Below are 25,852 nucleotides of genomic sequence, written 5' to 3'. Positions count from 1 at the left end.
GTGCATACACAAGATAGTGTGCCTGTGTGTGCACAGGGCATGTGTGCATGGTCCCTGTGAGCATGCGTGTGAAGAACCATCAGCCCAGTCTGGAGAAGAGGTGCAGAGACATGGCAGGATGCCTCTCCTCATTGTCTTGCCCCTCCCAGGTGGGTGGATGGCAGCCTCCAGGAACCACCAGTCTAGGCATGGCAAAAGGTCCCTGCCTCCATGGCCCTGCCTAGAGTCAAGGGCCCCTGGGCTGCCCTTCTGGAAAGGGGCTCCCCTCGCGAGCCTCTCGGCCCCAGGACTGCCACTTTCTCACGCTAGAGCTGAACCTCTGGTGACCCCACAGGACGAAGCTACAGGATGGTTCCTGTGTCTTCTAGACCCAGGGCCTGAGGCCACCGTGGGGCCGGTGCAGCTGGAGCAGAGGTTCTCACGGGAGTGGGCGAGCCCCAGCCGCAGAGACGAGGGCCTGCCTCGGGTGCCCTTCCAGGCCTGGGCCCAGCTGCAAGGAAAGGCCCTCCAACCCGAGCCGAGTGCCTCCCTCTGACAGCTTACTGCAGGCCCTGGCTCAGTTCCGCCTCGTCCGCTCCACCGGTTGGGGCAGGTGCTCCCAGGTGAGCTGTGGCTGGGCTGCTCAGTCAGGGGCAGCTCTCCCCACAGGGCCAGCAGGATGTCCCTGGCAAGTTATCGCACGGAGCCACGTGGAAGTTCTTCCGGCGCAGCTCCCGTTTCTCTCGCTGTAACTGAGCCGTGGTGAAAGGGCCTCATCCCCTCCTTGGGCTTAAGAGCCCTGCAGGCCACGAGCCTCGGGACAACCTTGCCCCTCTTCTCACGCCTCCTCTTAGCCTGCGACGGCTTATTCTGATAAGAACGCTGCTCTGAGCGCTGTAGGCTCCACGCCACTCCGCTCAGAGATGTGACGGCCCTTCCAACCCCCAGCCAGCACCAAGACGAGCAGGGTCTTCTGTAAGGAGGCCATCTTCTCAAGTCTGGAAACTTCCTGCTGGCATCTGTATGTGTGGACCAGAAAGGGAGCATGCTCTCGCTAGCCTGGCTGCCAGGGCCTCTCAGCCTTGTCCCTGAGAAGACCCCTTGACGAGGTGGGCTCCCTTGACCCGGGATGGATGGAAGTCAGCTGGGAGGGGAGCCTGAGTCTAGGCCCCGTGGGGAGGTGGGGAGCTCCACACCAGCCTCAGGCCGGGTGCAGCAACCACCAGGGCCACACCTGGTCCTGCTTGCTCAGGCCCCTCTTGACCTCCCCTGCTGGGCCATACCTTTCTCCTCCCAGCTGCCCCGTACACTCTGGTCCCTTTCCTGCCCCCACATCTCTGTGGCTGCAGGACAGACTCCTGCAGAAGCAGGCCTATCCTCTGTCCCTGAGGGGCCCACTTGCACAGCCAGTCAGCCGCCCAGCACTGCCAAGTCATCTCCCTAAACATGCTGCTTTCGGACCACTGACGGACTGAACCCAAATCCAGCCCCGCCCCAGGAACCTACCAATACCAAAGGCCCCCTGCTCCCCAGGCAGGAAGCAAGCCCGTCCCCACAGCTCGTCCCAGTCTCCACATCCCCTGCACCCCTTCCCCTGGGAGGACAATGCTGGCCACACCACTGAAGCCCAGGGCATCTTCAGAGAGCTTCCACCTCTCAACTGACCCCTTCCTGCTGCCCTCTCAGATGGCGCCAAAGCCCTCCTGGGAGGCCCTGTCTCCTCAGCTGGCCACTCTGGCCCTCACTCCAGGAGACCTCCCGCCTTTGCTGCAGCATCCTCCCTCTCACAGGGCTCTGGGCCCTGGCAATAGTGCTCTGCAGGGCAGGTGGGGCACAGGGCTGCAGGGCACCACGAGGCCGGGCGGCTCAGCTGTGCGTCCCGCACGAGGCAGCACTGTGGTCTCCCTCCTCGCCTCCCGCAGTCCCCTGCTCCCAACTCCCCGCACGGGAGCCCATCGTACTCTTCATCCACTGGCCCACACCCCTGCTGGAAGGCCCGGCAGCACAGGCCCTGGCTGCTCTGCAGCAGGATCTGGTCAGCGCTGTCCTCTGCGTGGGGTCCCCTCCTCTCTCTGCAGCTCCCTGCAAGGACTCCTCCCAGCTCTGAGCGCACCCGCCACCAGCCTGCTACATGCCAGACACCACGGACGGTGTCCTTCTCCTAAGCTTCCCAATGTCACACAGCACGGAGGCCAGGGTCTGGGCCCCCAGAAGTCCTGCTCCACAGCCCCACATGGCGCCTCCCGGTGGTACGGCCCACACTTCAGTGCATGGCCTCCAGCTGCACAGCAGGCTTGGTCCACTTAAAGATTAGATTTCAACTGACCCAGTTTTGTCTGTAAAATGTCTGGGAATGATAAGGAAGGAGACAATTGATCTTTGCTTTGGCATTTCGTGACATTTGCTGCTTTGAATGAACACTGGGTGAAACAAACCCACATAAGCCAGATGGGAGGACACACTGGCTTCGGGCTGTCTGACAACCAGCAGGCAGGACTATGTCCCCGAAATAATTAACCCGGTCCTAGGTGTGTGTGACTCAGGACAGTGGTGGATTTGCCCACAGGAAGCTGGACCAAGCACAGCAGGCAGAGATGCAGGCCTGTCAGGACCACAGGCCCAAAGTCCACCTGCCCATTGGTGCACAGCAAATGCTCGGTGGGAGGTTTAGCTGGAGGACTTGCAGTCAAGGTCACACAACGCACGGGGGCCAGAGGCATGAGGGACTTCAGGACAAGGATCCTGAGTGGCCTCCAACAGAAGTCCACGCTGCCCCAGGCAGAGGGAGGAAACGCCACCTCGGAAGCATACAGGTTCTCTGGCTTCGTGTCTAATGGAAGGCTGAGGAGGCCAGGATAAAGCCGAGGCCCTCTCACCACCAGCCTTCCTGAGGGAGGAACAGCATGGGACTCCCCTTGGCTTCTTGGGGGGCCGAGACCTGGTGGCCTTGAGTAGCAGTTCTTCCAGGGAGAGTAAACTCCAGATGGAAAGCTCCCTCAGGCAGGTGCTGACTCCCACCTCCCTCCAGGTGTAATTCCACAGCTGAAAGTGACTTTGAGAGCAGCCTGTGTACCCAGGTCAGGAAGTCCAAGCAGGCAGTTTCTAGCTAAGGTGTGCTGAGGCTTGCCAGGAAGCAAACGCCAGGGGAGCTGAGGGTCCGTGCCCACTGGAACCAGCACTGGAGGCGGGAGGGGGAGGCCACCCGCCCCTCCCTCTGCACACCCTCTGCACACTGAGGCTCAGCTTGCTTTCTGCAAAGCTTGGGGTCGTGACTCTTACTGTCGTCCTGGTCTTTGTAAATACTGGTGTCTAAAAGAGACTCTGCTGTCTTTCCTAGTTGTTTCTATACCAGAGAGCCCTAAAGTCTGAGGCCAGAGCATCTGGGAAGGATGAGTACAGGGGTCCTTGCATGGCCTCAAAGGGGGTGCTGGGCCTTGGGGTGGGGCTTGAAGGCCTCCGACTGGTGGTCAGCCCAGTTTGCATGCAGATCTACACGGGTGACTCAGACGTGACCTCCTAGACCACCTCATCTGCAGAGGGGTACGCAGAAGATACTGGGGAGCGAGGTGCCACACCCTGAGAGTCCCCCATGGGCTGGACCAAGTGGTTCAACAAGCCTGTCACGGTGGCCGGCCTCCCCAGAACTCTGCCACTCCGGAGCCATTGGAGAGACCGCATGCCCACTCGCCTCCTGCTTGGTGCAACGCTACTGACCCTTTTGGGTTCCAGTCCCCACCTCCCAAATCTCCTCTGAATCAGGAAGCACCTGGTTACTGAGTGCCCACTGCCTGTGGGTGCTGGTGGGCACTGAGGTCCTCAGGATCACACCGTGGGCTCTGCACTGCTGGCCCAGTGCCCCTGAGCACGGCTACAAGCCATGAGCTTCACAAAGCAGCCTCACCTCCTGCTGCACCCCCACAAAGTGGGAAAGGTGCTTCACATGGACACAACCCCGAGGAGGAACCCAGGCTTACACATGTTGAAGAGGATGTGAAAAGCTGGAAAAGTTCATGTGAGAAAATAAAAATAGCTGTAATTCCACCAGCCAAGACTCAATAACGCTAAGGCTGCGACTTCTTTTGGTTCAGTCTTCGCCCTGTGCACAGGCGCAGCGAACCCGGGACCTCGAGAGAGCCAGTTCCTTCATGCCGCTTCTGCGCCTAGAATGAGCTGGGTGTGGCCGTCAGCAAATGGCATCCCCAAGTACAAGTTCTGGGGGTCGTGAAATATTCCAGCGAGCGACATGCCATGATTTAGGGAACCGCCCCCTCCCGTTCCTGCCCTGCGACTCATCCCCAGGACCACGGTGGGTGCTGCACAGGGCTCAGCCCTGATGAAAGCAGAAATCTCTCCAGAAAGGCCAACGCCACGCACCCTCCAGCCAGCACACAGCCTGCCGCCTCTGCCCACCGTGAGGAGGGTCTAAGCAGCGCTGCTTGCAGACAGTGTCCTTTGTGCTTGTTTTTAGACTTTATTAATGACTGGAAGACAGGGTCTTCTTGCGTAATCTTTTGAGGGACATCTGTTCTCCATGTTTGTTTTCCACGAGAACGTTTCTCTTAGTGCTTGTATGTGTTGATCGTGTATTAAGGACATAGCTATTTGAGTCCCGCTTGTGAACAATTTCATTCATTTATCTCTTCATTTCTGCTGTCGCCTGCCTTTTCGTTTTGGTTATGATGTTTCTGGCAGGGATGTTTGCAGCTTCCACAGCACTTGGAATGCACCCTGGGAGCAAACTGCCACATTCTTTGGGAGGAGTGCTCCTGATTTGGACAGGCTATCCCTAGCACTTCCCTGGGCACCTGGGGCTCTGGTCACCGTAAGCCAACTGCACAGTGTGGTGAATGAGCCACAGGAGTAACACCATGTCTAGTTCCAATCGGGGGAGGGTGAGCAGTGGCGAGGGGTTTCCAGGAGAGACTTTTATTCCTGCTCCAGTAAGAGTTAAGGCTCAAATGAGCCAGAACACACACTCCTACTCCTTCTGTCCATGTGTCTGTCTGAGTCTGTCTGAGTCCACTAGCCTGGGCTCGGGCCCTACCGTGTCTGGCTCTGGCTCTCTTCACCTTCCTCCCTGCCCCGTGGACACCACGGCTGGGCAGAGGCTGAGAAGCAGATGCCTCTGCACAAACATCATTCTGGTGCCACCTGCTCCTGCTCTAGAGAGCCCCAGTGCCCTGTGCGAGGCCAGTGAGCAGGCTTCGCTCACCCTGACCCTGCTCATGAGGGAGAAGCAGGCGCCTCCCGACCCGGACAGGCGGTTTCCAGCACTCCCTCGGTGCTAGTGGCTGTGGATCTGAGATATTCTTTAGCGCGTTAAGAAGACACTCTCTTACTTCTACTTGATGAAGGGCAGTTTCTCCTTCTATCACACCCAGGAAAGGCTGCTAGGGCTCCTCAGATGTCCGGTGACCTGCACCTTTGGTCACTGGCAGACGCCACATGGGTGGTGCACAGGAACACTCAGCACAGCAGGCAGGTCCTGGAGGACACCAGCGCTCCTACAGGTGAGTGGGTGGGGAGGGTGTGCCTCGGGCTGCTCAGATGGGCCGCCTGTTCTTGTGAACACCAGCATTTCTTCTGGGATCTGGGTTTACAGTCAGATGTGAAAACGCTGGACCAGCCCCCAACCAGAGACTTTGGTCTCTGGGTTCCTAGTAGGTTCCCCTGGGCCTGGTGTTCCATGGCTGCCGTAGGGAGAGCGTCCTTCCCGTGGTCCCTCAGGAGGAGCACAGGGAGCCTGTCCCTGCTCCCCTATACCACCTGCAGGCTTTCCCGACAGCCCTGGCTCCGTCATGGTGGCAAGTCTTGGCCACTGAGTATGACTGAGACTTGTGAGTCCTGCTAAGAAGCCCAGGGTGGCGATGGTGGGACCCCAACACAGCAGATTTGCCAAAACAAACCAATTCAGAATTCCTAGTGTAAAAAGATTTTATGGAATATTTTTTTAGTTACTACTGATGATTTAAATTTGTTGGCATACCACTAAAAATATTTATATTTCTACTGTAAGAACAATCAGAGTCTAATCAGATTTTTGTGTGTGCCTGCTTCCGTATTAGCAAGGGCTTTATTCCACGCACGTTTACATTGGCACCTTCCTGGGCCTGGCGTGATGAGGCTAAGGTGTCCAGTGAGCAGGCCTAGAGCATCCCTGAGCTGTGCGCTTACATACATGAACGTGTGACTGTACGCTACAGTCCAAAACCTGTTTTCGTCAGTTTTGCATCACTGTGGCCAAAGCACCTCACAACTCAGAGAAGGTTCGGTGCATTCTGGTTTGAGCCTGGCTGGCTGACTCCACAGCCTGGGGCTTAGGGTGAGGCAGAAGGAAGGTGGAAGAGCATGGCAGAGCAAAGCTCTGCAAACCCCAGAGGCACGCCCCAGGGACCCGCCTCCTCCGGCCACACCCAGCCGATCCTATCAGTACAGCTCAGTCTAACCGGTTCACCTCCGAGCATCAGTTTCTGCCCAGCCTCGCACATGGGCCTCTGGGGGACAGCTCCTACCTACCATGACAGCCCCACGTTCCTGTGGGGACACTGCCCCGAGAGCCCTGAGGCAGGCCTCTGGGAGCAGGTCAAGGTCTTGCATAGCAGCAGAGCCCTGGGCCCTTCTGCACGCTACCTGCACACCATGCAAGGACCCAGCCACAGGGAGCCGTCCTGGGAGCCAGACTCTGGGGCTGCTGGTGCTTGGCCTCAGACTCGGAGACACGAACACCTGCTGTTGATGAATCACCAGCAGCAGAAACTGGGACACTGCAAGATGATGCAGAGACAGGTGGACAGACACAGCTGCCGCGCAGAAGTCACTGACACCGAGATGGAGACAGGACAACGTGCCCCAGCTGCCCAGCTCTGCGAGGCGGAATGCCAAGCTCCACTCCTCTCTGAGACTGTGTGGACAAAGCCTCTGGAAAGACATTTGCTGGCCTTCAAAGTAAGGCTTTGGCAATATTTAAATTCATGCTGAAATTAGGGGTCCAATCAGGTTGTCAAGCTTTTTTAACCTTATCTTCAGGCAGTTTTAGTATTTTATATTTCCCCCTTTCCCAGCACAGAGGACAGTGCTCCTGACCCAGGGCTCGGCCTCCGCCGCCCTCCCCCAGGCCAGGCCGTGCTTGGCCCTCTGCTCTCGGCTCTTCCCAGCCCACTGTCATCATTCACTCCTTTGTCAGCTTGATCAAAAGCTGACTTTATGTTTCTCCTTTAACTTTTTGAATTAAAGGTTCACTTTATCTCTTTAAAAGATGTTTTATAATAATAAAAGCACTGTGGCTTTGAATTTGATTTGGGGCCCAGCACTGGCCCCACTGCTCACGTTTAATTACCTTTCTGTGACCACAGGACCGTTTTCATCTCGACCTAGGTCACTGTGAAGAGGGCTCTTCAGCAGCCGAGGGGCTGCCGTCCAGGCCTCATCTCACTATCGCCTGGTTTAAAGGACGGGGCTCAGGGCGTGCGGCTTGCTTCATGATTGCCTGCTTAGACGACTTGTTTCAGCAAGTGCCACAGGGACACTTGAAAGCCTCCGCGGCTCAGCACCCACCCTCCAGCGACTGACCACGACACTGTCTCCTCCCACTTCTCTGTACGTTGCCCTCGGTTTTAAATCCAGACCCGAGGTCTAAAGATGGCGCAGCCAAGGGCTGCCACCTAGTCCCAGAGACAGAGTACGCAGTCCCGCATCGCCTGGGCTCCCGCCTGCCCACTGGCCCGGAGGCTGCTGTGGCTTCTGTGCTGTGCCACATCCGCAGGATGCGCTTCCGGCTGCTGCCGTGGTGCAGAACGAGCTTCTCCTCCTCTGTGCCCGAGAAGGTGCCACCCTGGTTCCACAGAGTGCCCATCCCCTCTGCCCATCCCCACACTGTGGCTCGAGGGCTCCTGCTAGTCTGGCTGTCAGCGGACCCTCTGCCCCTGCTGGGCTCTCCCACCCCCTCTGCCCCTGCAGTTCCTTTGGTCGGTTCCAATCCCACTTCCCCCCAACAGCTTCTCCTCAGCCTCAATCACCACCTCCCCTTCCCTCCCGTCCTGTGTCCTGAGTCCTCGTTCCAAGGCACCTCCCTGGTCACCACCCCCTGCTGAGCCTGATGCCCCCCCATCCAGGGGAAGGGTCTCCTGTCCAGGGGAAGCTCTAGCTTGCTCTCCCTCCTGCCAGGGCCTCTCCTGCTGGTACACCTCTCCTACCACCACCCTGCATTCCCTGTGTTGGTACCAAATGACTTCCCTCTGCAGAACAGGCAGGTGCCAGATCCACTCTGTGAGGGGAACACCATCCTGCTCTCTGGTCCTCTGTCCCCACTGGCTCCCAGCACCTGATCTACTCCTCCTACTCCCTGGGTAACTGCGCCAGGTGCCCACAACACAAAGCATTGCGCCGAGCCCTGAGGAGTGGTCCCTTCGCTCCTGTCCCTGGAGTCATGCAGAAACAGCACAGGGAGGTCCTGAACAAAGAAAAACCAACAGGCTGTGAGGATTGGGGAGGCGGGCCTGATGGGACTGGTCGCTGACCTCACCTCTTCTCATCTGGTTTTCCTGCCTAGTGGCTGCAGATCGCCAGGGCTCCACCTGAGACCCGGAGGAGAAGGGGAGGGGTCCTGGGCCAAGGCTGGCAGACCACACCTGTGGGGCTGCTTCCTCTACGGCCGGAGCTCTCACCTGGATGTGGGGCCCATAGCCAGGCAGGACTCAAGAGCAATGCACTTTCAGAACCAGGGCCCTGGCTTCCCCGCCCTCCACCTTCAGGGGCCTGGGGAAGGGCAGCTCCCACGCACACAGAGAGGCTGTCTATAGCGAGGCAGGCCCAGTCACCCCTCACCGAGGTGCGGAGGTTCCTCAGAGAAGCTCAAGGTTTCCGGAAGTGCCACAGCCTTCCCACCTGAGCACAACCTGCAAATGGCCCCTCCACTCATGTCTAAAGGCCACTGTCTTTAGACCAAAAACAACCGTCCAACAACCGTCTGGGTCCTTGCTGGCACAGAGGGTTTCCCAGCCTCACAGTGCACTTCCGGATCCAGGCTCTTCTGGGCCGGTTCTGGTGGCTGGGAGGGCAGGACCCATCCTGCCCAGTGCACCTCTCACCAAGAGCACAGATGAGGAGCCGTCTGGCGGCAGAGAGGGCCGCTGTGAAGGAGGACCACAGCGCATGGCTGGAAAGGGGCTGCAGGCGGATCCCCAGTGAAGCCAGATTCGGAGGCTGACCCTGGTGGAGGAGGTGGACGTGGTGATGCAAATGCTCTAGGACGACTCATTTTCAGACTTTCCAAGAACCAGAAAAGCCAACATTTAAGCTTGAAGCACACCAAGGCCTTGCAAGAAACATGCTTGTGTCCTGCCAAGGGCTTGTGCCACAGCAATGGAGACCTTTCTCTGAGCACAGGGACATGCTGGAGCCAGTCATTTCCAGGCTTATGGGGAGGTCTGCAGGCCCAAACTGGCCAGAGGGACCAGCAGGCCTCAGTGGAAGGCATGGGCCTTAGACCTCTGTCACCACACGAGGAGGGTGGAGAGTGTTCTAGGGACACTAGGCACTCCACACAAAGGACCTCCTTTCTCCCCAAAGACTCAAGAATCTGGCTGGGAAAAGGCGGCCAGAAAGGCGGAGCCTAAGCTGTGGGAAATGAGGGTGGGACCCAGTGGAACAGGCCTCAGCAGGAGATGCCAGTTTGACACCCACTCTGCAGAGCCTGTGCACTTGGTGGGCAAACACCCAGAGGGAGTGCCAAGGGCCATGCTCAGTCGGAGCCAGGCTGCAGAAACAGAGATGCCAAGGGAGGCAAGTGCCTGCAGGAGAGCCCCTTCTCCAGGACAGGCAGCTCTGGTGGGGATGGAGTGCGAATCACTGAACCTAGAGCTCAGGAGAGAATGTTCCCGCCTCTCCAGAAGGTACTCCTGCCTAGGGACCAGCAGACCCCCTAGCCTGAATCCCTGCCCTAACACTCTCTCCCACTGACCCTTCCCTGTTCACAGAATGTCCAGAACCAGCCAGAAGCCTGCGCAGGAAGGGCAGCTCCTCAGCCTCCGACCCTCCCTGCCCCACAGTCTAGCACCAGCAGGGTCCCAGCCTCACACCTGGACATATGGCCCACAATTCCTCCTGTGAAAATGACTCTGAACAACCCGTTATTTTCCATGGCAAAGCACAGTGCGGCAGGGTGAGGGATTTGAGCCATGCACCAAGAAGGTTCTGCTGGAGACACATCCTGGACTCACCCATCCAGCCTGCCCTCCTCCTCGTACCACATTTCCTAAAATGCCACCATCACAGATGCCGATCCCCCATGCTCCCCAGGACTGCTGGGGTTCTTGCTCTAGTTCTGTTTTCTATTTCCTTTCCCGTTTAGTTCAGCCTCCCACAACATGTGCTGGCTCACATGTGCCCGCCCCGCATCTCCCACGACAGGGAAGCACTCTGTTCTGGGCTTAGATGGGGAAACCCCATCAAGCGGCCCCTCTGCCAGGCCCTGCCGTCCACACCCGGCTGCAGGGCTGCACAGGCAGCCTGATTCTGGGCAGGGGTCCCCACCCTCCCTTAGTCTCAAGGTAAGGGAACAAAGCCCAGAGGAGGAGGGCCGGACGCTCCCACCGCTGCCCGGAGCCTGAACAGCACAGCACTGTCTGCAGCCCAGCAGTAGGCACAGAGTGGCCACCTGTTCCTCAGAGACCCGGGGGGCTGTCCGCAGTCCCTTGTGTCCAGTGACTGCTCCTACCTTCCGTCCCCGAGCCCCAGGGCATGTGAATAAAGGGAAAACAAGAGAAGGGCAGCCTGGAAAAGCCCACAGCTAGCACGCACCTGGCCTACCTTGAGTCACCTTGGGGAGGGGCTGGAGAGGCTAAGCCCCTGGCTGAAGGCCACTTGCTCCTCACTAGAATGGGAACACCATCCTGCATGGGAGCAGGTCTTGCACACATGCAGCCCGGCGTCTGTCCAGAGTGGGCTACTGAGGCGTCCCGTCCGGGTACTGCAGCACGCAGCCTGGCTCCAGATTGCACCGCAGGGCCGCTCCTACCATCTCCAACCCCAGTTTGGTCAGTCCTTCAGGATGGCTTCTGGGAATGCTACTTCCCAGCCAGTGAGGCCACGCCCCAGTGGCAGAACACTGAGTCGCCAGTTAGCCCTCAACCCTGACTCTTGGGGGAAGGAAGCAGCTGGATCTGGAATAAGTTCTCCGGGAGGCCCTGGGAACAGCTGGGACACAGGAATGCATGCTGGCCAATGCATGTTCACCGCACTGGCCCCAGTCACACTGAGTGGCCACTGTGCACCAGGGAAGCTGGGCCCCTCGCTCTTCCATAAACAGGCCAGCTGGTCAGCAGGCTGCTGCCTTCACAGCCAGCCCCGCCCTCCAGGCCCCCTGGGTGAGAGCGCCTGGGGCAGGAGGTGGGTACGGTACCAGCATTTATTCTGCCTTATTGGTGGCAGGAAGTCACAGGCTCTCTCAGGTTTGTAGGCTTCAGATGTGAGGGAAGGGGGACCAGGCGATCCCGAGGGCCACAGCTCCAGCAGCACTGCACACACCCCACAGGGCAGGCATGCTGGCCTGTGCTACCATTCACACATTATGCGTTGGAGGCTGGACAGGACAAGGCAGTAAGAGTGGCTGGAGATGTCTTCCTTCCCTCCTCCAGGGGTACCTGGGGCTCAGGGTAGCTGGGCTCTGTCTGCCTGGCCAGGGTCCTGCTGGCAACTTCTGGACCTCACCTGGCTAGCTTCTCCTGGTGCCTGACCTAGAAGCAGGCGCAGTGCAGGGGAATGCCCCTGACTCACCGGAGCCCTCTGAGGACAGTGGTGGCAGGATGCTTGGGGCTCTCTCACAAGCACAGGGCTGCAGAACAAGCAGGCCAGGAAGCTGCCTCAAGTCACCACCGTGGGGCCAGAGGACTATGGGGCCACCTAGCCTGTCCTTTCACCTAGGAGCTGGGGGCTACAGGGTGAGGTGGAGGGTGACCTTAGCCCACCAGTGCAGGGTTCAGGCCCGGCACTGACTGCCCTCTTTGCTGTACCCCTGGCCCCCATCCCTGCCTAGGACAAGGGCACTGGGCCTGCTCTGGTGTGTAGGTACCGGGAAGACTTCTGTCCACACCTCAGGTAATGGTGGCTGTCACCCCACGGTAGCCAAACAACCCCATGCTTCTTGGGTACCATTCGGAGGAGCTGTTGGGGTGGGCCAGGGGCTGGGGACTCAAGTCCACGTGACATCCCCTGGGTGGGGCATAGGGCCTGTAGGGTGCACGTTCAATGAGTCCTCTGATAAGTGGGCTCAAGTATAGCTCTCCTGCTAAGTCACTAAGGAGAGCTTAGGGCTCAGAGAGGATGAGGCGTGTCCCAAGTCACACAGCTGCCAGGCTGTCTGGCCAGATGGGAAGCAGGTGGCATGGCGTCTCCCCCAGCACCATCCCTCAGGCACCACAGTCCAGGCACGGTGAGGAGGGCTCCGGGAGACGGAGGTACGCTGTGCCCTCCAGGGTCGCGCTGCCGAGGGCGTGGGCTGGCCCGGGAGCTTGTTACACTCTCGACAGCTCGGGATTCTGGCCGAGCTTACCTGCCATGGCCCACACTGTGCCGCTGGCTCCGTGTCCTCCACAAGGCGAGCCTTCAGGCAGCAGGCGGCCAGGGGGGACCCGACCAGCACTGCTCACAGCTCCTTCACAGACCACCCCAGAACCCAAACTAAGACACCTCTCTCCCTGCAGAAAACCAAACGCGGGCACTTCTGAAAAAGCATTTACTTACTTGAAAATCTCTTTCTTCTAGTATTTCTTTCCTCCATCTCACGAGAAAAGCAGCACAAACGTACAAGTGGAAATGAGAAAAGCCCTCGGGTTCAGACTGAAAGAGAAAAACAACCGGGAGAGAGATGTCAATGCGCGAGCTATCAGCGCAGCCGAGGGGCTGCTGGCGTGACTGGGGCCATCCCGTCAGGTTCAGGGGACACCCAGTGGCTGGCACCCTCTCACTTTTACTCAACAACTTAATTTCAAAATGTGCGACTCGTTAAAATAAACCCGTTTCCTCTTTACGGAGCAACCTGATAAACAGGATGGGACAGCAGGCCAAGCTCAGGCAGTGCCAGAGGCAGCTGCCCACTTTCTCCTGGCACAGGTAACCGTCCATGGCCATCAAAGGCAAGTCCGGTGAGCGCTCGTTCCACGCCAGGCGTGACACCGTGAGGAAGGCACCTTCCATCTCATGGAAGACAAGCTGGCCCGGTGGGGCGCAGGGAGTGGCAGGACAGGCACGCCAGGACCAGGACCAGGGGACACACAGGGCGAGGAGCTGGCACACGTCCTGGCCAGGAGGGTGCAGGGCACCTGCTGGCCTCCCAGGCCTCGCTGTGGCGGGGCGCACCCTGCCCTCTGCCTTCCTCTACTCACTTGCTGAGATCCACACAGAACAAAGGCCGCCCTCCCGGCAGCAGCGCCCGCGACCCTTGCCCAGTGCTGCCACTAGTTCAGTGTCCCCTGATGACTGCTGAGGCTGGGGTGCCCAAGATGCCACCATCACCATTCTGCCATGCACGTGGTTCCTACGTAACTGTTCTCACCAGCTTATTAAGTTAGTATAAACAAAACACACGGCACCTAAGGTGGGCACATGCTTTGGAACAACTGAGGGGACAGGGACTAGCACGTGACTCTGTGTGCTGGGGGCTGTGATTCCAACATGGTGCAGCCACCTAAGCAGACACTCAGGCAAAGACCCAGAAAAGGTTAAGTCCTAGAGACACAGAGCAGGGTGTTCTAGGTAGATGCAACAAGACACACGAAGACGCTGGGTTCAGAAACAAGAAGACCCTGGGGTCACAGACCACCTGAGAATGGAAGCTGACAGGGCCACAGAGAGCAAGGCGTGAAGGGAGCAGCAGGGCAGGTTCCCAGGGCTCTGGCCACTGTCTGCTCCTGTGAGCCTGGGAGCTCTGGGCAGGGTAAGGCACCCTTGAGGAAGGATCCTGCTGGTTCTCCCACTGCGATCAGACAGGGCACAGTGCAGGTGGGGAGAGGCATAGCCAGGGGACACGCTGGAGGGCATGGTCATCAAAAAACTGACAGGTGTCAGAGATGTGGGCCAAGCAGGGCAAGAGTCTTGCGGGAAGAGGTCAGATTCTAGATGTGGGCTGAAGGCTGAGCCGACAGGATGCACGTATGGATATGAGAACCCTGGGTGCAAGAGAAAGAGGAATTGAGGACAACCCCCATACTGGCCATGACCCATCCCCTGAGACTAAGAAAGGTTTGTGGGAATTCTCAGGAGCAGCAATTGGTTGAGAAGGTCATGATTTCTTCTGTGGACATGCCAAGTTCTAAATACCTGCTGGACCTACGAGTGGAGGTGCCAGGTGGCCCCAGGACATGAGTCTGGAGAGTGGCCATTGATCTAGGCCAGAAATGAATGCTGATGACTGAAAGACCTAAGGAGTAGCCAGGGAGCAGAGGGACAGGCTGGGGAGAGGTCCAAGCTGCAGAAGAGCCACAAGGATGGACACTGGGAGGTGATGTGGACGGTGAGAGGCAGGAGAGCTGACCAGGTGCTGCCCCACAGGCAGGAGTGGAGCTGCACTGCACAAGCACACCAGGTGACACCGTTGCCTCCACCTCCTGATTGGAAACCGTTCACCACGGACAACGCTGTCCCAGACCTCTGCAGGTCACAAAGCACCCTCCCACCCGCAGCTCCCTAGAGCTTGCTTTACAGCTACAGAGCAGAGTCCAGTGACTCCCTGCAGCCCGAGATGGCGGATATCTCCCGTGTGTTCCTGCCACAGTATCCTGCTTCCCTTCAAGTTGTGCCTGCCTCGCCTGCCTGTAAGAACCCGACGTGGTCACAATGTGACACCCTTCCAAGCTGGGCCCGGCTTGCAAAGGCACCACACAGGGTTCCTGTACTCCTGAGCGCATGACTGGCCCCTGTTCCATCTCCTGGACTGTCCTCTGGCTTAAGAGCAGGTTAGGCCTGCCTCCCTCTTCCACTCCTGGCAGGCACAGTCTGCACAGGATGTGGGTCCTCTGAGCATTGGCGGGGCACTCCTGTAAAACAGGCAGGGCCTGCTGCTTTGTACTCCTTATGTCACCTCTTAGTTTCACTGAATGGTTTTTAGTGCATCATACTCATATATAATAGTGGGGCTCGCTCTGACAGGGCCACGCGCAGAGCCATTTCAGCCCAGGGCCTCCACGTCCCCTGCCGTCGCCCCTGACCTGCTCCTCTTCCTCTACTGGTATTCCCTCCATTTATTTACTGTTTCTTATAATTATAAAACAATTTGGGCATTCTCAGATTTGGGGACAAATTTATTTTTTCCAGGAATTTGTCATCCAGGTTTTCAAACTTGTTCATAATAATCTATTTTTCTTTAAATCTCAGCTTCATTTGCAACATTATCCACTTGCAATTCTTAACACCACTTTTATGTGCCAAAGCACTTTCCTCATCTTAGTTATTAATCACCTAGAGGCTTAATTTCATTAGCCTTTTAAAATAATCAACTTCTGATTCTGAGGATGGGCCTCAGGTTTTCCATTACTTTTTGCTGCTGTCGTTGTTAATTCCTTTCTGCTATCGACACTCTTTCCATTTCTTTATTGTGGATGCTTTAGACATACACACGCAGAGCAGTCTCTGTTGTCTTTGCAGTGCTCATTCTAACTTAGGACAGAAGACCAGCGCACTCCTGTCTCGCTTTTCTTTGCTTGGGTATATGTGGCACACGAGCCCACGATTTTTTTCTGTACTAGGGATGGAACCTGGGTCCTCCATGAGCTAGACAACTCTCTACCGCTGTGCTCCATCTTCAGCCCTTCCTTAAGTTTTACTTTGAGATGGGGTTTTGCTCAGCTGCATGGGCCGGCTTGACCTCACCCCTCCTGCCTCAGCCTCAGCTTCCTTCTAAGGTCCCACCTGAGCTGCATTCCACAGCCTCCTAACTTCTAAGGATGCTCTACGTTGTCTGCGACCTCCTTGTTGGGATCACAGCTTACTTACCACTATGTTTTTACAAATCTATAACCATGTGGTTCATTCTCTTTTGCCTTTTAGCTTTCGTTGGGTTAGGGATTTATAACTTCTCATGGTTCCATCCCCTATAGGTGGATGAGCCTTGGTTTCTGAGTAGAATACAACTGACTTCACAAACGCCCAGGAGGCAGTATCATTAGAGACCAAGAACACAAACCCTGGTGCAGAGTACCTGGGTTCAGGTCCTGGCTCTGTGACTTACTGTTACCTTGGTACCATGCCTGGCCTCTCTAGGTCTCAGTGTCCTCATCTGTCAATGCTGAGAAGGTTAAATAGACAATGAAAAGCATTCGGGATGATGCTGGGACACAGCAAGTGGCACACACCTGTCTGCCGTCCCTTGGCATGTCACAGAATGTGTATTCTGGAGTTCTTGGAGATACCCGAGAGTGTGGAGCAGAGCGGAGTTGAAATCCCTGTAAATCCTCAGTGCCTGTTTCAACTGCCTGCGATCTATCAGTCACTGAGAGGTGGCTCAGAAACTCTGTGTGTGGGAAGCTCTGTTACTAGGTGCAAACACATTCAGATTGTTTTACCTCCCTGTTGTGTACTGAACGGTATCAGTGTCAACAAATATGACCTCTTTCATCTCAAACGGTGCTTTTGCTTCGAAGTCTTCGGGGTGTGGGGGACACAGAGCAGGCGTCAGATGTAACTATAACTACATATGAGTTTTTGTAGGGTAGTTTGTTTTAAACAGCTTTACTGAAGTGTAACTGGTATACAACAAACTTTACACATTTAGAGTTTATAATTTGATAAATTTTGCCATATACAGACACCTGGAAAAGACTATCACAATCAAGATGGTGAGCATCTCCCTCACCAGAAGAGTGACTTGTGCTCCCATGTCACTGCTCCACTGCCTTGTAAAGGAGAAACTCCTTCCGGGGACAGAATGCCTGGGCACACTGGCCTCTGCCACCTCCCACCCAACCTTCCACCCTGCCAGGCTGCCACATGCCAGCCCCTTCCCAGCCACCACTAGCCCTGACAGGGCTGCTCCCCCGCAGGGAAGAGTCCCCTGGTCTGCTGGGCCAGCCAAGTCCCCTTTCTCCCAGCAGTGGCTGTCCTGCCACTTCCTCCCAAGGGCAGTCTCTTGCTGCCATATCTGTGTCTGCCACACTGTCTCTGTCAGTGGTCTCATGTCCTCTTGCCCACTGGTCTCTATGACCCTTTCTTTTCAATCCCTGCCCCAAGCCCAACAGCAGGATCAGAGATGGAATGAAATCACATGCTTTCCCAATCCACTCATTCACAGCCTGCGCCTGGGGACATTGGCAGGAGGCATTAGTGGATGCTGGACACAGAACCTGGAAACACATCTAAAGAAACACACTTTTCCTTTTAAATACTGAAGGTGACCTAAACAGCACAGAGACCCTTTCAGACTTTTAAGGCTCCAGGGAACCAGCGCTAAGGAACACAGGGGCAGTAATGAGCATCACGATGCTGAGAGGAAAAGCTCTCCAGAGCACCCAGGATGCTCCAGGACGCCTCCCAGTGGAAGGCAGCGTCCGCTCTTGCTTTGCTCAGCAGCGTGCTTACCAGCCAACACCCATGTCAGCCTCAGGCCAGCTCCACCCTCTTGCTGTCGATTGTGCAGCCCAGATGCCTTCACCTGGGGAGGGAAGGCTGTGTGGGTCACACTGCCACAGAAAAGGTACTGGGGGGAAAGGAATCCATGGCTTTAAGTGGGTTATTTGTCTTCAATGGTTTGGTAAATGTCCTTTAAATAGCAATTTGATAAATTAAAAAATCACAGCACAGACAGAAAGGGGCTTCTGCTTTAGTGGCACTCCACCCAGATGACTCATTTCATCATCCGGGCAAGGTACACGGACAGGGATGGGGTAGCAGCAACCACATTCCGAAGGCCAGTCCTGGCCGCTACATCAGCCCAGAGCCTGAGCCCGCCCAGGACAAGCCAACCCACTTCCAAGTCACGCCAGTAGATTAGGCTGTGACTCTGCGAGGCCCCTGAGGGCTGCTGGAAGAGCACTCTCAGCTCCAGTGCAGCCCGCAGGGAGGCACAGCAGAGGCCGCTCCAGGGCAGGCTCTAGGAAGCCTCTGGACCCTGCAGGCTTCCGCCCCACTCCCTGCTCCTTTGTAAGCTCCCCCACCCCAGTGCCCACAGACCTGATCTGCACATCAAGTTCTTCCTGATTCCAAAGACTCCAGACTAGGAAGGGAGGGAAAGGAGGGAGCCAGCAATCTGGAAAGGCCACTTAGAAAAGCTCTCTGGCTGACCCGCAGGTCTCTGGAGTGGGAAAAGTTCCCAGGACATGGGTGGTGTGGGAGCATAGAAGGCTTCCTCTTCCAAGGAAAAGCTCTTGAGCTGGCCACCTACAAAACTGGATGCTCTCCCTTCCTCCAGCAGAAGTCCAAGGAGATCCGGTCAGAAAACACCATCCCATGTGTAGGACTTCCCAGACTGGGGAGGGGTGTGCAGTTGCCTCACCAGCTGGTTTCGGGAAACCACTAAGGACGTGCCTGGGCTGCTGTGGTCATGGTGCAGCAGTCTTGGCGGCACAGAGTCGCCTCAGTCAGGCTTCCCTGGACCTGAGGTCGGCGGAGAACCTTCAGGGCCCCAGGCAGTCAGCCCTCAGTTACCCCTGGGGCACTGAAGTCCACCCTGCCTAACCAGCCCTCCCAGGCTACCCCAGTGACTCCTCCTATCGCATCCATCTGCACCCACAGCTGGAGCAACTCCGAGAACAGAGCCAAACCCTGGAGCCTAAAGGCTTCATACCTAGGTGTGCCCCTAGCCTGGAGGATCTTGATCTGGTCACTTTTCCTCCAGGGGCCCTGGCCACCTCATCCCACAGGCCAGGACTAAGGCAGTTGGACCCTGAATCCCAAAGGCCACCACGGGCTGGCACCGGACAGAGGCACCCTGACCAGGACCAGGGCAGAGCAGGCTCTGCGGCCAGGGCCCAGTGCCCGAGGGAGGCCATCCCCACAAGCCTGCTCCCTTGCCCTGGTTTCTGCCTGCAGGCTGAGGGGTGGGGTGCCGCTCCAGGCTCCCTTGCTTTGCCAGTCTGCAGAGGAAGCGACTCACCAGCCAGCAGTGTGAGAGCATCTTCTTCAAGATTGTGATGGGTGAAGAGTGTGATTCTGATTAATACGACAAAAGAGAACATTTTGGCAAATTTCATTTCAGGTTATTTCAGTATCACCCCGTCTTAGTCACTAATTAAGAAAAGAGCAGCTCACGCAGACTACTTGACAGTAAGTCTGCTGGGGCCAGACTGAACCACATGGCCCAAGGATGCCTGTGAGCACTGGGCAAATCCGGGTGATGTTTTCTGAGCTTTGGAAAAGAAGACAAATAGAACTCTTTTAAGCAGATCCTGGCAGGCTCCTACGTTGTCTTACAGAAGCCCAAAGCCAATTTAGCTAATGCTCATCCTGTCTACCCAGAGACTAAGCCATCATCCTGCACCCGCCATTTGTAAGAGGTCTGCTCTGGCAGAGGCCCCAGCGATGTGCAAATCAAGGAAGGGTGCCCTGCTCCCAAGGCGGGGCTGGGAGGCCAGCCAAGGCCAGCCTGCAACAGCAGGGAGGGGCCAGCTGCAGGCCTGGGAGCCCCTAGCTGGGTTCCAGCCCCTCTGCTGTGTAGTCCCACCCACCGCCCTTCAGCTGCGCCCTTCTGACCCCAGGGCTTGCATCCCTGTCCACTCAGCCCAAGGCTGCCCCGCACCAGCTCTGCAGTGCTCCCTGTCCTCAGGAGTCACAGCCACACAGAATGCCCTGCTGGACAAGCCCTGGGTTGGGGGTCACACGTTGCCTCTTGCTACAGATGAGGACATAGGTGCAGAGTCCTTGGTGGCTCACCTGGGGTCTCACCTCAGGGCTGTGTGAAGGCAGCCCCCCTGGAGCCCAGAGACTCGCAGGAGCCCCGTGCCGTCCTGCGTCTGGCTTCCCGCTTCTGTAGAGCAGAGCTGCTGCTGCACGTGGCTCCTCTGCCCTGCTCAGGCCACTCCACACCACCCTCCATCCCTCCACCTGCCTCCCGCCTCCTCCACCCTCGGCGCTTGCGCTGTCCTGCAGCTCCAACACCCCCCAACAGCTCTCAGAAATGAGACCATGCAGACCTGTCTGGCCCCTTCCCTCTCTGCAAGGCTCTTCCTCCAGCCGCCCTATGAAGTCCCAAGTGGTCGGGGCCACACCCTGCACGGTACCAAGTAGGGGTCAGGCTCACGACTTCCTGAGGGTTGAACTTTCTCCTCTGCATCCCCCTGGGTTCTGAAACCTCCCTGAGAGTCCAAGGTGAGCGGGGATTTGCTCTAGAACATTCTCACCAGCTAGGATGGGATGTGCAGAAGGAATTCATCTTTAGAAAACCCTTAGCCACACGGCTGGGTTTACTGGGTGCAGGCTCCCCAAGCCAAGGGCCAGCGCTGACTGCTTCTCATGCCTGCAGGACCAGCTGAGGCTGAGGCCACACTGTGTGCCAGGCACAGTGTGTCCCCCAAGACTAAAGAGCTCCCTGGAGTCTGCATCTCCCCCTGACAGGGCAGGGCTGTCCAGGAAGTGATGTGCAACAAACAGGCTGCCAATGACAAGCGTCGTCTGAACCCCCCGAGACACGGGACACACAAGGGGGGCAGGTGGCTTCTTCTGCACAGCACTCAGGGAAGGGCGTCAGGAGATGCAACGGCCACAGTGAGTCAGGGTTCTGTCTGCCCATGCCATGCTGTCCCAATGCCACTCAGAAGGACAAGTCTATTAAAAGAGTCCCTCTTCATTTGCTCATCCTGGAGAAAGGTCAGGATCCCAGGGACAGGGAATTCTGTAGGTGGGGGCCCCAGCGTGGCAGGCTGACATTCCTCCTTCAGTCCTACACCCTGGGATTGCATGTTTGCCCTCTGAGGAACTGCCAGCATCTCTCGAGGTCTCTGGCCTTGGCTTTTGAGAGAAGCACAGGATGAGTGCCAGGGGAAGAGCTATTCCTTTTCATCAGTTGCTGGCCAACCTCGATGCCCCATGGCACTGGGAGGTGCCTTAAAACTGCACACCTGGTTCTGCGGAGGACCTAGTTTTCCTTATGACAAAACACAAGTTAAAAATGATCACAGACTAATTAAATGCAAGTCACTTACATGTGCTTACATGTAGGACATCAGGCAAAGAAACAAGTTTCCTTCTTTTTATAATAGTAGAGAAATTGTGGCAAAAGGAACAGTTTTTAATTACATCATTAAATTTTCCAAATAAATAAAAAACCAAGACAAATGGCCTTGTGGCATCGGATTTACCCGTGTATATATATTTATGTAGATGAATTCCTGAGGCCATTCAAGTAACAGGAATTGTTTCTTATCCTCTGCTCAGATTCAAGAACATCAACTTCAGCTGTGCAAGCAAAAGCTGTGCTTGATTTTCTCTGAAATATTCATCACCAGGCTATTGCATGATACAATTACCCACCAGTAATGCAGAGCACGGTCCTTTTAAAATTCACACCGACATGCCCACGTTTGGGCATGGGCTAGTAATGAGGACTGTAAATCACATGTCATTACGCAGCCAGATTCTAAAGCGTAAGTGGGCCTGTTGCTCACCCAGCCAGCATCAAAGTGACTGATCTATTATCTCTGTGCCCGTCTATATTATCTTCTGCCAGACAGTTATTGGCATGTGTCCATCCATGTCTGAGAACATTCCAGCTGGTTAAATGACAAAGGTCACATCCAATAAAATTCAGTGAGTCACAGGGCGACTCTGGCCTCCACAGCCTCGGGAGGAGAACAGGGAAGGAGATGGCGGCCAAGGTCTGCTGTCTGTTCCCAGGATGCTCTCTGCCTGCTGCTCCTGAAGCATCAATACTTCCTAACTGCAACCAGTCTCTTAAAACCAGATGGTACAAGAGATAAACATGAAATAATGAAATACACTGAAATACTTTTTAAAATTCTTAATGGATATTTATTCTTCAGTTAATATATCAGACATGGTTCTCCAAAGAAACAGAACAGGACATACAGGTGTGTGTGTCTGTGCGTGTGTGTGCGTGCGAGTGCGCGCACATACATGTGCATGTGTGCAAGAGAGTCAGGTGAGGTTGCTCTTGAGGAAGTGGAGACTTGGTGAGAACAAAAACTGATGGTACCGGCTGGCAGATCAGAGACCTGGGCAGAGCAACTGTAGCGTCCTGTGGCGGAGTTCCTTTTTATTTCCTGGAAGTCATCTCTGGCCCATGCAGGCCGTCAATGATGGGATGAAGCCCACCTACACTATTGAGGGCAAAGTCCCTGATTTCAATGTTCATCTCATCCCCCGAACACCCTCAATGAAACTCCCAGAATAACATTTGACCAAATACCTAAGCATGGCGGCACAGTCACGGCGATGTGACAACGCACCAACGCAGCTGACTGCTCAGATCAAGGTCCTGCTACCATTCCAAAGGACATTTTCTGCAGTGCTTGTTTCTAGGTCCTTTCAATGTTCGATTAATTAACAAGAAGTAAACCCTGCTGAGGAGCTGTAAATTCCTATGGCTCTCAGATGGAAAGTGGCCCCCAAGTTCCTGCAGCAGACACTCCAGGAGCCTGGAGAGTCTGGAAGTAAGGGCTACGCTGTGCCTCTCTGTACACCTGCTCTAGGATCTGCTTCTGGCTCTGCCAGGAAGGGCTGACCCTGAAATGCAAAAATGCCCCCAGAGAGAGCCACTTAGGAATCAAACATGAAGGATGACCTTAATTAACACTCAAGTTTCCACAGAGGTCTTGGGACAACTGTGTGGTCCCCCAGGCAGGCAATCCAAGACTGTGGCCCAAACAAGGATCCCAGGGCTGTCTCTCACCAAGATGTATGGTAGAGGCAGCTCCTAGCACAAGTGCATATCACACAGGTACACTGCCTGCAAATGCCTGTCTCCTTTATGGATGAAACCAAAGATGCCCTTAATGCTGCTCTGTCAAAACTGCATGTGCTGTGCAGGCTCTGATGGACCATGGGACCAGCACTGGTGCCAGGGTGAGGGAGCGACCTTCTGCGCTCAGTTCAGCTGCCCTTGTAACACGCACTCCCTGCCCCGAAGTTGCGCATCACCTGGCTATGACTAGCACATCTGAAAGACGCCGCGCCCACCCCTGAGCCTATGGGCATGGTGTGAGAGGTACTTTTGCTGCCCTGTCAAAACTAATAAACCTATTTTTTTTTTTAATTCTGCCAAGGACACTCCCGGCGAGTTCAAAGGGAGAAGATCTTGCTGTGGGCCCTGATTCTTTTTCCTTTGAAGCAAGAATGACAACACACCAATTAATAACTCACAGCCTCGGCTCCCTGTGTGGAGCCAACACAGCCCAGGGGCGGCAGGTCGGGGCAGGCAAGCTGCTGCCCTAGGTGGAGTGCTGCGGCAGCTCAGGCAGTGCTCCCAGAAGGCCCACAAGCGTGCCACAAGTGTGCCTATTCACAGGCACCCCCACCCCGGTGCCCAGGGCCCCCGAAGGTGCCACCATGGGCCCTGCCAGGCCTCCCGGGTCACCACATACCCCTCCCGGGGCAGTTCCTGCTCTCCTGGCTGGGAAGCTCCTCCTCCCTTCCCTGTGTGTGGAAGGTCGATGCAGCCTCCTTGCCAGGACACTCGAGGCTGTGCACATGCTCCCGCACTACGCTCTGGGGCTCTGCTGCCCAAGGACACAGCAGGACACGTGTGTACAGCTCACCCTTGTTTGTTGGCCTCCCCAGGACTCCTGAGGGCCGGTTCTCTGGGCCCTGCTCCCGCATCCATGCAATGCCTCGCCCAGACTTGGCGCCCAGTCAAGCTCTTCTGCTCCTGTGGGAAGGGTGGCTGCTGCAGCCAGACAGGTTAGGCCATGACTCCACCCCATATGACGTGGCCTCCATCCCCAACCACTCACCTAAAGAGCAGCAATGACAATACTCTTTCCAGTACAGATCCCTAAAGGAATTAGAGGTGAGGCTGTTTAAGCACACAGCAGAAGGTCCTGTACCCAAAGCAGGTGGCTGAAGGAAGCAGGAAGCCATGACAAGCCAGTGCTTCATGGGAGCACAGGCGGACAGCTTAGGCCCAGATGAACCTCAGCCTCCTCCCCTGGAAGATGGCAGGGCTGAGCTGCATGAACTCTGAGCTCCCGGGATCTGTGTTGCCAGGTACCATGTTGGGAAGGCTACAGCAGCCAGTCAAGCACCTGGACCACTGCAGAACCACAGTGAGTCACTGCCCCAAAGATGCTTTCTGGATCCCTATTCTCCTCACTCCCATGCACAGCCACCTGCCTCTGGCTTGGCCATCTGCAAATGATCCCTGCAGAAACAAACAAGGTGGTCGCACCAGGTGAGCTTCTCAGGCCGTGTCCACCTGGAGAGGGGACAGAGCGTCGCATTCTCCATAACAAAACAACAAAGGGCATTTGCCTGGGCCACCATGTTAGGTTTTCAATACCACTGACTGTGATTTCCCAAAATTACTTAGCTATTAAATATGTGAGAGGGACGGTAGTGGCAGAAATAAACAGAGACATGTCACCCTGGAGAGACTAGAGATGGAAAAACCCAAGTGTCTCAAGTGCCCTCTGACTGCAAGCTCCCGGGACAGGGGCTGACTTCATGTGGCTAGAGTCCTCCATGCCTGGTTCTGTGTGTGGAGGCTAGCAGGATGGGCCAGCAGATGTCCTTTCTTAGCACCAGAACTGAAACGGAGTCTCTTGGGGGTACGCCCAGGAATCTTTGTTTTTCACAAGCTCCTTGGAGGACTCTCTCAGGAAGCAAAGGAGAGAGTCATTTGCTGGCCTAAGTTCCAGAAGTGAGGCCCTCCCACCCTCCTGCGGGGTCCCACAGGGCACAGCATGGCACTTCTGCACACAGCAGGGATTCAAAAATGATAAAGATAATGAGAGAGTGAATTAATGCTCTGCCAAAGTTCCGTGTTATTTACATAATTGGTAGCTTCACACCGGGCTGTCCTGACCTCTGAGCATCACTGATGACTAAGCCTTCAGGGCCTCAGACCACCAGCCTCAAACACTCTGACCAGTCCCCTTGTAAATTAGCCTGTGAATGGGACTTTTATTGCTCTGAAACCAATTTGAACAAAAGGAATCCACATTCACCTAACAGTCATTCTCTGGGGAATTCCCAGATTTAGCAGAAAATAGAACAACAGTGAGCAGAATTTCTTATGAGCTAAAACAAGGAAAATCACGGAGCGCTGCAGCCCAATACCTGGAGCAAGAGGACTTCAGAACTCAGCCTGCCCATGGGCTCCGGGTCCAGCTCCCGGACTGCTGTGATCGCCACATGCTGTGCAGGCCTCACTCCTTCCAAAGTAGTCCTGGGCCAGGCCTTCAGGGCACATGTGCTTATGTGCAGTTAGGACCTCTCGAAACCCCCCAGCACAGACAGTACAGGGAAGACACCCATGACCACCCCCAGCATCCTCAAGGACAGACGTTTGGCCACGGCTGTTGCACTTATTACCAACCTGCACCCTGGCCACGTGCTGCTGGATTGTTCTGCAGCAAACCCCAGGATCATGTCACACACAGAAACACCTTCATCTAGAGCTAAGGATTCTTCCCAGCAGCATTAGTACAAGACCATGATCCTCTCTGGAAGATCAATGATGCTCCCTTAAGACCATCTAGCGTGCCTCCAAATCACATCTGCTCAGTCGCTATGTCTGGCTCAGCCTCCAGGTGAAGCACAAACAAGTTACCTCTTTTTTTTTATTTTTAAATTTTATTTGTCCTAATTAATTGTACATGACAATAGAATGCATTTATACATTTTGATAGATCATACATAAATAGAGCGTCAACTCTCATTTTTCTGATTATATATATTTCATGCGGTCACACATGTATACGAGATAATAATGTCTGTT

At 55.8% G+C, this 25,852-nt stretch overlaps 1 protein-coding gene across 2 annotated transcripts in view; it reads right to left on the bottom strand.

The window, feature by feature from the left end:
* Nucleotides 1-25,852, bottom strand: part of TBC1D22A (TBC1 domain family member 22A) — a 355,623-nt gene that overhangs the window by 28,256 nt on the left and 301,515 nt on the right. For both annotated transcript variants that reach the window (XM_079140182.1, XM_079140181.1), the window contains one exon: nt 12,718-12,813. In XM_079140182.1, coding sequence (XP_078996308.1) covers nt 12,718-12,813 — 96 coding nt within the window. The remainder of the gene's footprint in view (nt 1-12,717; nt 12,814-25,852) is intronic.

The sequence above is a fragment of the Sciurus vulgaris genome (genome assembly GCF_902686455.1).
Source record: "Sciurus vulgaris genome assembly, chromosome: 5".
NCBI classification, from domain to species: domain Eukaryota; kingdom Metazoa; phylum Chordata; class Mammalia; order Rodentia; family Sciuridae; genus Sciurus; species Sciurus vulgaris.
The sequence above is the reverse complement of the archived record's forward strand: the minus strand, read 5'-3'. Positions and strand labels throughout refer to the sequence as shown.